Below are 12,645 nucleotides of genomic sequence, written 5' to 3'. Positions count from 1 at the left end.
CGATAGACGGAAGGGGTCATATTTCTAGGAGAATTAAGAGAAAAAAAAAAAAAAAAAAAAAAGCATAGTGAGAAAGGGGGAGTTAAAATGTAGTTGTGACACAAGAGAATAAGTATTCTTTCTCTGTTAGAAAATACACATTCAGAAACTGTTAGATTTTCTGCCTAAAACAACACCAGAAGGACTCAGATTATGGAACTACACTGAGTTTAAATTCTAGTTCATTAATTCAACAATCCAGACCAGTCTGTGGTGGGAACCGGGGACAAAGGAATGACTTTGCGGTTGCCGCCTCAGTCTGGCTGAAGGACAGTCAACTCCTGTACAGTGCGGAGAGCGTTCAGATGGAGGAAATACAGGACGCTATGGAGTCCAGCGGGAAAACCTGATCCAGGAGATTTCCAGGGAGAGACTTCTGAGCCCAGGATATCAGATAAAGGATCTCCCAACATTGTCAGTGAACTTAACACTGGGTGCTGCCCCATTACCTATTTACCCCTTTCCGTCAGAAACCGTAGACGTCACCTAATGGGCGACAGGTATCCCAGTGAGCTACATTCCCCAGGATGCCGGCGCTAAACTAGCCACCAACCGCTCGCTCCCGGAGCCAACGAACCTCCCAGAAGGCCGACGTGCACAGCGTGCCCAAGCGAGGTTCCTGGACCGCCGCTGGGAGCGCCAGGCTGTGATGGGCGCGGGGCCTGGGCCGCGCCCCGCACCCGCCCAACGGCGAGGCTCTGATTGGTGGAACACCGCATGGCTCCGCCCCTCATGCGAGGCGACAAAACGAAGCTAACGGTGTAGGCGCGCGACAGCTAAGCGGGGCCTGGAGCACAGCTCTTCGGGTCTGGGGAGGACGAACGATCGTCCTGGCCCTAAATCTATACCTGCGGTGGACTGCGATCCCTAGAGAAAAGGCGTCAAGGGACCGGAAGCTGTGCTGCCCGGAGCATTGTGGGCCACGGCTGGGTCGGGTCCGGCCCGGACTCCTGGCGCCTGCGCGCACTTCGCTCGGCGCCCGCGTTGGTGCAAACCCGGTGTTGGGAGGGATGCGAAGTGTGCGTTCTTGGGCCATTTCAGACCCGGATTTGGAACTCACTCGGGGCGGGGCGAGGCTGGGGCGTTGCCGGGCTTTGCCCCGCTTTGGGGCCTCGGGCGCGTGGGTGCCACTGAGCGGCACCGGCTCAGCCCCATCTGCTTTGCATCCTTTAGCTCTGTCCTCTAGCGCACCGTCCCATTCCATGTCTGTTTGCTTTCTGTCCTTTGGTAACAGCCGCCAGAATGCCACCATAGGATTTTAAGAGCCCCGACTGCAACCCAGGCGGCCTGGATCCCTGACTGTCCCCTTTGCATTCACCGTCCCCTCCCCCCCCACCCATGTGAAACAGACTCCTCTCAACAGCGTTTGGGGGCACGTGATAAGGCCTCCTCCATTTTACTTAACCTCTCTTCTGGCCCAAGTCCTTTATCAGTTTAACTGCCCTCCCCCCAGGTTTAGGCAAGGCATAACCCTTCTCTGAACCTCACACCTCTGTTGCAAGATGGGGATGGCTAATTCTTCAGGTTCTTTTTACCTAATACTGCACACAGCACATAGGCACTTCCAATCACTAGGTACCCGTTTTCTTTTTTCACCCTCTCCTTAAACCCCTTTTCATGCCAAGATTTGTTTTGCCTGTGTGCAGTTTTGAAGGCTACAACAGGCAACTTGCCAGCTGCGCCTCTAGGAATATCCCGGGTGCTTTATTTCATCAAATATTTGAGTGCCTGCTGTATGCCAAGCCCTGCATTTAGTGCCGAAGACCCAGATGAACCAAATAGACTTCTCATTAAATCGAGACTAGCTGGAGAAATATGGACTTGTGATAAAGGGTGGAAGGGTATAGTGCCACAGGAAAGGGCCAGAGGAAGTGCTCTTGAAATTCAGGGATGAGAAAGGGATGTCAAAAGTTGAAAGTCTTTAGAAAGGATATATAAGTTGGAACCAGAGGAGGTATTTCCAAATGAAATTAATGGGAGAAGGCAGCTTGAGAGCTCACTGGATCCATGCAGTAAAAGTGGTTCATTTTGTTTGTGTGGAGTGGGGGTAATGGAGTAGGAGTTGTGTAGTATAATTACTAAAAGCATGGTTTTAGCATATTTGCCTTGATGCTTCAGGCACTAACTAACCTCTTTGAGCCTGTCAAATGAAGATATAGTACCTACCTCACATTCAAGATAATACATACCAAGGCTTGAGCATCAAGGTTAGCACATAGCTATCATTTTTTGAGTGCCAGCTATATCATATGTGACAGAAAATGAGAATGCCTTGAATGCCAAGATATTCAGATTTTCTCTGGGTAACAGGGATCATACAGATTCTTGAGCAATAGAGGATGTTGATCAGAAATGCTTGGAAGGGACTTGACAGACAAAAAGTCTAAAGCCACTATAGCAGTTGTGACTGCTTGCTTCTCTTCTACTCCATCCAAATCTCCCTACCCTTAACCCACAAGTGTTTCAAGACCATGTTTCTAAAAACCAGCCATTTATATCTGTTTAGGTAACTTACAGAGGGAGTAAGGTGGTATATTTACAAGTTGGTTTGTCCAGATATACTATAACTTAGTGTCTGTATTTAATATTGACAACCAAAAAAATATATAAATATCTTCCATCTATACACAGCAGGGCAGGAGTGTCCATGTGTTCTTGCGTAGTAAGTTTTCAGCCTCCCACGGCCCTCCACTCATGGTGATCATCTGGCCCTCAGTGCAAAGGAGACTAGAACCTGGCAGCCCATTCTGACCCTTCCTCTCTCCTCCCTGCACTCCAGTGCTCCCAACGGGTCTCAGGCAAGGAAAGGTTAATTTGAGTGGTTGGGTAGGAAGAGATGGGAATGGGCGAATCCTAATGGAGCCTGACTCCTATGGTGGGGAGATCCAGGCCTGCAGAAATGAGTGGCCACATCCCCTCTAGGGGTAGAAGCCTCGTAGTTTGTAGTTCGATTAGTGTGTCTTTGCTCATAGGTCCAGCCCTACAGATTAGCTTGGCAAAGAAGGCAAGTGTGTCTAGGCAGGATTTGGTCCCCACCCTCAGGCACTGAGCCATTCAGGGTGAAGCCTGGAGTGTGGATATAGGAGATTCTGGCTGATACAAAAATAATAACAAAATCAGTAATAAAAAAAATTATAAAATCTGTTGCTTGTCCGAATAGATCTGAGCAACAGTCTTGCTTTTGTTAAAATCCTGGAGCTGTTAAAGTCCTGAATATTTTTCTGGACATCATTGCTGGCTGAAGAAAGGAGCCCCAGGCCCGGCTCCACTGAAATCTGTCAATTTGGAAGCCTTGTCCAGCTGCCTATACTCCGAGATCCTTGGGGCTGCTGGGAACAAGCCGGGCTGGTGATGTGGGGTGCCTCACACTTGAGAATCAGCCCCCAGGGGGTGGAACAGCTCCTCAGGTGTCTTGTCACTTTGGCTGGCTCCCCCCTGCCGGAAACCGGAAGCAATCTCATCGAAGGTCCGGCCTTTGGTCTCGGGAACTTTGAAGTAGGTGAAGATGAAGAATAGAACCAGGAGCACGGTGAAGATGATGAAGACATAGGGACCACACAGTTGCTGAAAGACACACAGACCCACTTGGTTGGAGTCCTGACCCTATATTCTGGCTTCAGGATCTTAGATAAGTCACTTTACTCCTAAGCTTCTGATCTGAAAAAGGGGACACCCACCTACAACCCAGGAGTGCTAGGATGATTAAATGAGAGTCTACCTGCACCTGGCTTGTAATATTATCCAGGTAACAGGTTTCCACTGCAAAGCAGAATGAAGACAATTTGAATTTACTCTGAGCCAAGTAAAGAACCCTGGGGTTAAGGTCAAGGTTCCTAGCTGTTTAACCTGGGCTTCTGAGTCTTATTCCTCCTCAGCATGATTCTACTAGGAACAGCTGGGAGAGCACTTCTCAGGCAAGAAATGGTGCATGTGAAAATAATGTGGGGTCTTACCTCCACATACTGGAAGCACATGCCCACAATGAAATTTGAGGTCCAGTTGGAGAAGCCAGCAACAGCAATGGCAGCAGGGCGAGGACCTTGGCTAAAGAGTTCAGCCACAATAAACCACGGGATGGGGCCAGGACCCACTTCAAAGAAGGCCACAAAGCCAAAGATGGCTACGATGCTCAGATAGGACATCTGGGGCAGCTGATCCTGTTGAGGACAAAAGAGAGGGGAGAAAAGTTAGACTGGGCTGTGATGGAGCCTCAGAGAAAAACTGCAGAGGCAGTCCACAGCAGAGCTACGAGCTCTGGGCTGGATGGCAGGAGGCCTGGGCTGATCTTGGATTTGCCATGTGGCTTAGATACCCTGCCTTGGGTCTCGGTTTCCTTATGTCCTGCATGGTGGTTGTGATCTGCAGTCTACCCTCTAGGAATGGTCATGTGGTGTACATGTGGGAGGTGCTAAGAAGAGGTCCCTGTGGGCCCCTGGCTCTTGCTATGGACCAGTCTGCCTGTGGAAGAAAATTTCTGGGGGTGGGTGTTAGAAGTCTTGTAAGGCGCCCAACTCAGGGTTAGCACAGGGTAAGCCCCAGGTGTGTGGTTTTATATATAATCATTCCCCTTGAGGAGGCCACAGTAGAAAAGTTATGGGCTATGGCTCAGATCCCTGATCTGCTGCTCATCACGTGCTGCGTGCCGGACCTCTCAGCAATCACGGGACTTTCTAATTCTTGGCTCAGCTGTAAAAGGAGGGTTCTGGTGCTTTCCTTGCACAGACAAATGAGTGCTCGTGCATGTGAAAGTGCCTGGCACAAGGTTATCACAGAGGTTACTGTCATGCCCGTGGGGCCAGGAGACCTGAAGATGATGCCTGGTTTCAAACTTTATCAGCTGCATTACTAACCTTACTGGGACTAGTTTCCTCACCTGTGAAATAGGACTACTGACGGAACTACGCGTTCAAGTTGTGAGGAGTAAGATGAGGCATGTTTCTACGCCTCTGTGGTGAAGAGGGCAATGCTCTCTAGGGATGTTCTGAAGAAGAACTGAAGCTACAGATGAAGACTTTGATAAGGTTAAAATTGGGCAAAGCAACTCCTGGGGAGAGGAAACTTGGGGTCTGGGGCCGGAGGTGCTACAATGAGAAAATGCCAAGCAGGGAGGAGCTCGTTCAAGACAGGATATGAGTGGGCGGAAGGAGACAATCTAAGGAGCCAAAAGTCAGGCCCAAGCCTGGGATGGGGGGTGTGTACAACTAGGGAGAGTGGTACCCTGGCCTCTGGTTGCTGCTGGCCAGGCTGGGGCTGTGACAGACACTTTGGGATCTGAAGCTCATGTGAGCTTTGTACCCACTCTTGTCACCTCGCCCCCAGAGTGTGGCAACTTACCAGCAGTGCCAGCGCAATGGTCATGAGCACGGCACAGCCTCCCATGCCAGCCAGGCCAATGAGGTGCAGGGTCCGCCGGCCAGCTCGTTCCACCACAAAGAGCTGTGAGCAGAGAAAATGTGAGTGCCACCCTCACCTTGAACCCCCACACCATCACCACCACCCAGAGGCTAGACCCAAGAGCTGGGAAAACCACCTGGTACTGCAGAGACCAAGGGGGAAGATAGCACCACCTCCTTTCTGGGGCCACATAGGGAGTGAGGGAAAGAGAGCTGGCCTTATAGCCCTACAGCCGTACAGTGGGGAAGAGCTGGCCTCAGAGAGCCAGACAGCTGAGCATCCTGGCTGTGACCTTGGGCGAGCCATCACACTTCCCTGAGCATCAGTGTCATCAGCTGTTTGATATGAATAATGAACTTGACACGTTGTTGAGAATGAAATGAGATAGCACTCAGGGAGCACATGACACATGCCTGGCTCCTGGTAAATGCTGCCATTCAGTCATGAGGCCTTGAGGCCCTGAGCTGGACCCTGGCTGCTGACTGGTGGCGGGCAAGGACACAGAGACTCACCGATACGACCGTGAAGGCTGTGTTGACGATCCCGGAACCGATGGTGGCATACACAGGCTGTTGCACCCCCGCCTTCTCAAAGATGCTTGTGGAATAATAGAAAACCTACAGGACAGAGAAATCGTTGAGGCCTGACTGGCACTGTGGCCCTTCCCCTGCCTGTCCTGGTGGGTAGGGGAGACTGAGTAAAGAATGAAAGAGACACTACACCAGGGCCCTTATGGGTTTAGTTATAAATGAAAGCTGCTCTTTTGTCAGGGGCTTGTTTGTTGTCTTAAGTTCAGGCTCTGTTCACAGCACGCACTTGACTATAGGGTTTGGCTGGAGGCACAGGAAGTGTGGGTGAGGGGCACTCACAGCATTGATGCCTGACAGCTGCTGGGACAGCTGCAACACCACAGCGATGAGGATGGGCTGGCGGTAGGCGGGCGAGCGGAACAGCTCCAGGATGGTGACTTTCTTCTCCCGCATCATCTGACGACTCTCCTCCTTCATCTCCTGAAGGTCTCGGGTCACATCCGCCGTCCCTCTCAGCTTCTTCAGCACTGCGAGGGGAACAAGAGAGAAGGTGGGGGTAGCTCAGAGTGGGAAGAAGTCCAGGGATAGAGGGTGGGGAGGAGGGCAGGGCCCTGCCCGTACCACTCTTGGCCCGGTTCTCCTCGTTGCGGTTGATGAGCAGGAAGCGGGGGCTCTCAGGGCAGAAGGGCAGCAGGATGCACTGCAGCATGGCCGGGATGAAGATGATGCTCAGCAGCAGGGGCCACAGCTCCTTGTTGCCCATGAGAGAGTCCAGGCCAAACACCTGGGGGAAGCAGGGACAGAGGAAGCAGCTGTGAACACCCTGGCAACCACTCCCAGCCCCACTTCGCTCGGTGGCCTTTGCCGACTTTGTGTCCGCTGCTGCTTTAGAGAAAGGGCTCCAGTTCTGAGGCTCTGCCACTAACTTGAGGCTTAACTTCTCTGAACCTCAGACCCCTCATTTGTCATATGGAGAAAGTAGGTCCTACCTCCTGGCATTAGTGGGAAGACAGGACAAATGACAGAGTATGGGGGCTGCTACTCTTCCGTAGGATGCTTTTAGGGATGAGAAAGGGAAAGCTTCCTGGAGAGAGGGTAGTGTAAGTAAAGGCACAAAGGCCTGGAGGCATGAGAGAGCCTGGCATGGTGAGCAACCAGTGGGCTCCCCTGCAGTTGGATCCCCAGGTGAGAAAGTCTAATTGGTTGGGATGAGAACAGTCAAGTCATCTGGACTTGCTCTCTCATCAGGGAGGCCCATGTGGGAACTGTGAGTGGTGGAGTGTTCTCTGGAACCTGTGCTCGGCTGTGTCCCATAAAGCTACCCTTCTCTGCAAGGCTGTGGAAGGCTGGGTGAAAGGTCTAATCAGGTGCTGTCTGGACACACCCGCAAGAGCCCCTGAAGCTGTCGGTGGGAGCCGTGATGGGTGAGCAGCCCCTGCCCCACTCACCTGGGCAATGAGGATGCCGATGACGATGCCCAGCTGGTGCAGGGTGCCCAGCGCCCCTCTAAGGGCTGTCGGGGACACCTCCCCGACATACATGGGCACGAAGCCTGTGGTCAGGCCGCAGTACACACCGATGATGAAGCGGCCCAGGATCAGCATCTCAAAGGACTTGCCCAGTTTCGAGAAGCCCATGAGCACAGCAGACATGAAGGCCAGCAGGTTTATCATCAGCATCGAGTTCCGCCTGGGGGTGGGGTCACAGGTCAGGGGGGTCCCTTGATCCCTCCCGGACTCCCCAGGGACTGGGTCATAGGGAATAGCCTCGAACAGGCAGGGAATCCTCCCCCACCCTCCACACCCTTCTGGGACTCCTTGGGCAGGGCTAGGACCCATCTGCTCACCGGCCAAAGCGGTTAACAAAAAGGCCCACCGAGAAGGAGCCAATCATGCCCCCCACAGAGAAGATGGCCACGGAGAGGGACCAGAGTGTGGTGAGCGTAGTGGGTGAGATGCTCTCTGCATAGCGGTGGATCCATGTCTGGTTGTAGAACTCCTCAATCACCTGAAGGGGGAGAAACAGCCTGTTTCTCCCTTGCCCTGGTGGGCAAGGCCAGGACCCAGTTGTTCTTTTTCCCTGGTACTCGCCCCTCAAAGAGGGCCCTTTTACCACAGCGTGCTGCAGAGGGACCAGCCCCTGGCCCGGCTCCAAATTCACTGCATGTTCTTAAGCCAAGTCCCTCCCCTTTTGCAGGGCTAGTTTTCCCAGGTGAGAAACAAGGGCTGGGCTCCATCTCCAGCTCTCATACTTCCCCTAGGTATGGTTTCCAGGGCTCTGTGGTTTTGCATGCTCAACAGGACTTGCTGGGGACAATGGCAAATGGCCAGTGGTGGAAGTTCAGGCATAGAGCAGAGAGGTTCAGAGAGAAAGTGCTCCTTCCCACTTGCCCCTTTTCTCAGGGGGCCTAAGGCCCCAGCTCCTGCCACCCAAGCCCGCTCCCCAATCCCCCTGCTGGGAAGGAAATACAGCTGGACAGACAGGTTTTGCCATTCCCTGGTGGCCCTCAGAGGAAGGGCAGGGCAGGCTTACTGAATCTGTACTCAGGGCCTAGTGTGACCAACTTGCACACAAGCCACGCTCATGAGACTCATACTGCCACTCTCTGTCCCCCAGGCCCAGCTCCTCGTGGCTCGGCTGAAAGTTCCACCTTGAAGGATCTGTGACCTCTTCCCCTCTCCCAGGTGCCCAGCTGGAAGGTACAGGGAAGGCTAGGATGAGGAAGCAGTTCTAGGAACTGGAGCCACCTGTCCTAGCACAAGCCTGCCCAGCAGCCCTGCCCTTACCCAGGGGAGGGCCTGGCCGGATCCCAGGAATGTGACAGGCGGGCAGTACAGGTTCTGCCTGAGCACACTCACTCTACTCTCAGGCAACGCAGACACATACTAGTGCCACGAGACTGGCCAGATCCACCCAGCCACGTGTGCAGCTGGGCACAGGCCCAATGTACCCAGAAAGAGCTTCTTGTGCACACACACCATTACACACACATGCTCACATCATCTGAACATTCCTGGCTTCAGCCAATCACAAACCTGTGTGCCCCTCCCTCCCCCTCCCCACTTATAGCTCAAGCTCAATTCTATGGGAACCCAACCCATCCCAGCACTCCTCCCCCATAATCATGCTGCAAGTTCATGTATACACAACAGCATGCATTGCTTATACAACCTTCATCGGGACCACTCTTGGCTCTCCCTAACCCTCCCAAGCGCCTTCCTTCTAGCACAAGGAGGTGTGGCTAGCCACAACTGCCAAAGGGGAAACTTAGGCCCAGGTATGCCCATTTAGTATGCTGGGCCGGGCTCCACAGTTACAGTGGGTCCTTGCCCACTGTCTTTTTCCTGCCCTGCTGCCATGATCTGTCTTAGGTCTGGAGACACCTGACAGAGGCTGGGCTCTAGGAGGTTAGGATAGGTGGACATGGGGAGGAGGGCGGAGAGGAGAGGCGGCCCTAATGACCTACTTGTTTGTCCTAGGGAAGCCAGAGAATGCAGGGGGGGTTAGGAACCTGAACATAACCAAGTTCAGATCCCAGCACTACCACTTTTCTCCAGTGTGATCCAGGGCAAATGATCTCATCTCAAATGATAACATTAGGAATATCTACTTTGCAGTGCTGTGGGGAATTATTGAAACATCTTTATGGTGCTTACATGGTACCTGGCACCATCACTGAGCCCAGGGACCCTACCACATTCCCATACTGACCCAAAAGCAGTGCAGACCACTGACAAAGTCGAACCAAGCCTATATCCCATAATTCAAAATCAAGGCTCCTGCCAGATAGCAGTCCAACCTCCCGCCTACCTACCAACATCTCTATCTTCGCCCTCCAGACCATTTCCCCAGCCTCCATGGTTACTCTGCCTGGAGGGCCCACCCTGCTTTACCATGCTGAAACCTTTTGAGATCCAGCTCAAAGGATCCCAGGATTCTTTCCTCCCTGTGGACAGGGACCTCAGTGGATTCATATCAGGGCCTGTCCCAGAGCTGGTGCCAGGGACACCTGGTGAGTGAAGGGTAGAGTTAATGAAGAAAGGGCCTTAGGCTCTCCTTCTGGAAACCCCTGCTTCTGCTGGGGGCAGAGAGAAGGTAGCTTTCAACAACACAACACAACACAACACACATTGTGCTCTTCAAGGGACAAAACCATTCCCAGGGGAGGACTGCTTGGGGATAGTGATGCTCCATTTATCAGGGTCTGAGGAGAACAAGCTGTCCTGGATAACGGAACTGTCCAGATAAATGCCGCTCACCCTTTTGAGGCCCCCTCCTGTCACTCTCACTTTGCTGCCCTTAGCAACCGGACCTATAAGCAGGGCTCCAGGGCACTGCGATGTCCATGAGGCTCTCTAGAGGGTCAAGGAGAAGTGTTTGCCAAGATGGCTTTTAATTTTTGCATTCTGCAGTTCTCATAGTCTTCCTGTGGTTCAGATGCTTGTCCATAGAACACTATATATCATTTTTTTTCTTTTTGCCAAGAAGTCAGCTAATAGAACTTGTTTGAAGTGTGTGCAAAGAAAGAGTCAATAGGTAACTGCTGAGTAAAGGGCTTACTACCTAAATGAGCTTAAGGATGTAGGCTGGGGTTTCGGTTTTGGCAGTTTAGGTCTTTAAACCTCTTCTTGGGACTGGCTAGAGACTGTGAGGACCATGTGTAAGTGAGGTGTTACCAGAGCCCCCAGTTAAGTCTCCTGCTTGTGGTAACAAATCAGAGAGACCAAACCTTGTCCAGGGCTGGCTCCTCTATGGCTCATGAGCCCCTCTGCTACTCAGACCACTGTATGGGGTTGAGAAAGGGTGAGCAGCCAATTCCCTTTACCTTGGCCCAAGGCTCATCTTCTCTACTAATCACCCTCTCCACCCAGCAGCACTTCTTGGCCGAGCTGACGCTGTGCTGTGGATTCCTGCCTTTTGATCTGATGCTTGAGATTTCTGGGAAGAAGCTATGCCCAATTTTCCATTCCCTCTCCTGTGTCCCCTTGCCCCTGGGGGTCCATGCTGCATGTGGGGCTCAAAGTTGACCTTTGGCTCAGGAAAGGCAGGGGTATCCCTGGAGAATCAGAAAAACTCCACACAGTGAGAGGTTCTGGGATCACCACTTCCACCCAGTTACAGGGTACCCTTAGCATCCACCCTAGCAGTGGCTGGATGCCCCTAAGGGAAAAAGAGCCTACTTACTACTCCTCTAACAGAATCTCACAGACTCAATCTCCACAACGAGGTTACTGGCAACCTCCTCGGCCTGGCTCACATTTGAGGGGTGAGGTCGGGCACAGTGCCTCTTCTGAACACTCCTACCTCACATGCTCCTCACAAGCCTGGGAGACACCCTTGATTCTGCCACACCCTCAATCTAATCAGTCACCAGGTCCGATTGTTTCTGCCTCCTGATTTGTCCTACTCTTCGTCCATGGAGCACTTGCCCTGGATCTCACCTGAATTCTGCTCCCATCCTCGCTCTTCCCATCCCCTGAAGCCAGATTCCACTTCCCACAATTAATTACTCCTCAACATGGCAGTCAGAGCCCTGCTCATCAAATGCATAGGCTCAGCCGCCCCTCTGTGTCTCTGCTCCCTTCCCAGCCCATTCCCGACATTCACAAGGGTTTGTGGGAATACATACATTCTGGGGAGAAAGGGAGGGTCCTGTCAGTTTGAGGGGGGATTGTCAGGAGTTGAGGGGCTACTAGAAATCTGTTCAGTTGTCCCCTCATTGAACTAGAGGGTAGTGGCCCACTTGTTGACACTGTAGGGGTCAGCATGGAGAAGCAGTTCAGCTATGGGCAGCCGAGATCCCTTGGACTGAATGATTTCCAGCAAAAAGCTGTTCCTCATCCCAGCAGTTCTCCTGGGTGTGGGGGAGGGAGGCTTGCATCATGTCTGACTCCTTGGGAATCACTCACCTCCTACGCCCAGGCAACTATGGATAAAGGTCCACATGTCTGCCTGTCTACAGAGGAAGTTCTGACTTCCCATGTCCAGGTTGTGTGTGAAGTGAGACCCTGGCATGACATGAAGCACACTCGCTGCCCAGCATACAGAATAAGCCATCACCATTGTTCTCTCAAGGACAGAACCGCCACTTTCCGAGGATCGTTAAGGACAGGGTTTTCCATTTTCAAACTGCTAGGAGACAAAGCATTACCCTAAGGAATTTATACCATAGGAAAGAACTTGAAGGAAAGCTCCATCCTTAGACTCTGCCTGGCTGCTCAAGCAATGGGACGCAGGAGGTCTGCAGAGCCCCAAGTCATACACTTTCAGCCCAGGGGAAAGAACAGCTTTCTAGGCTTCAGAAGATGAGATTAAGCTGCTTTATAGGTAGTGAGTTCCCTGTCATTGGGGAGCATACAAGTCAGTTTAGAGCAGGGATTGGTAAACATTTTATGTAAAAGGCTAAATAGAAAACATGAGGTCTGCAGACTGACCACACATGGCCTCTGTTGCTTATTTTCTTCCTTTTCTCCTCCAACCCTTAAAAAATGTAAATAAAATACATTCTTAGCTCATGGGCCATACAAAAATAGGCTGCTGGCTGGATTTAGCCTTCCCGTCAACCTTTGATTTAGAAATCTAGATTGCTGCCAAGAGAACCCCTGGCTGGTCTCACCATCCTTCCCTGTAGATATCCCTCTAGCCCAGGAGGCCTGGGTCTTCTAGACCATCCTGAGAGAGA

The 12,645-nt window shown here is 52.1% G+C and overlaps 1 protein-coding gene across 2 annotated transcripts in view; it reads right to left on the bottom strand.

The window, feature by feature from the left end:
* Window positions 1-2,513: 2,513 nt before the first annotated feature.
* The window catches only part of SLC2A1 (solute carrier family 2 member 1), a 29,083-nt gene continuing 18,951 nt past the window's right edge, over window positions 2,514-12,645 (bottom strand). For both annotated transcript variants that reach the window (XM_011377914.2, XM_023521970.1), the window contains 8 exons: window positions 7,810-7,970; window positions 7,412-7,652; window positions 6,585-6,747; window positions 6,303-6,490; window positions 5,946-6,050; window positions 5,374-5,475; window positions 3,993-4,196; window positions 2,514-3,603 (listed from right to left, as the gene is read on the bottom strand). In XM_011377914.2, the coding sequence (XP_011376216.1) occupies window positions 3,403-3,603; window positions 3,993-4,196; window positions 5,374-5,475; window positions 5,946-6,050; window positions 6,303-6,490; window positions 6,585-6,747; window positions 7,412-7,652; window positions 7,810-7,970 (1,365 nt within the window). In that variant the 3' untranslated portion in view covers window positions 2,514-3,402. The remainder of the gene's footprint in view (window positions 3,604-3,992; window positions 4,197-5,373; window positions 5,476-5,945; window positions 6,051-6,302; window positions 6,491-6,584; window positions 6,748-7,411; window positions 7,653-7,809; window positions 7,971-12,645) is intronic.

The sequence above is a fragment of the Pteropus vampyrus genome, unplaced genomic scaffold (genome assembly GCF_000151845.1).
Source record: "Pteropus vampyrus isolate Shadow unplaced genomic scaffold, Pvam_2.0 Scaffold326, whole genome shotgun sequence".
Classification (NCBI taxonomy): Eukaryota; Metazoa; Chordata; class Mammalia; order Chiroptera; family Pteropodidae; genus Pteropus; species Pteropus vampyrus.
Note: the sequence above shows the minus strand (reverse complement) of the source record. Positions and strands in the feature narration are given on the sequence as shown.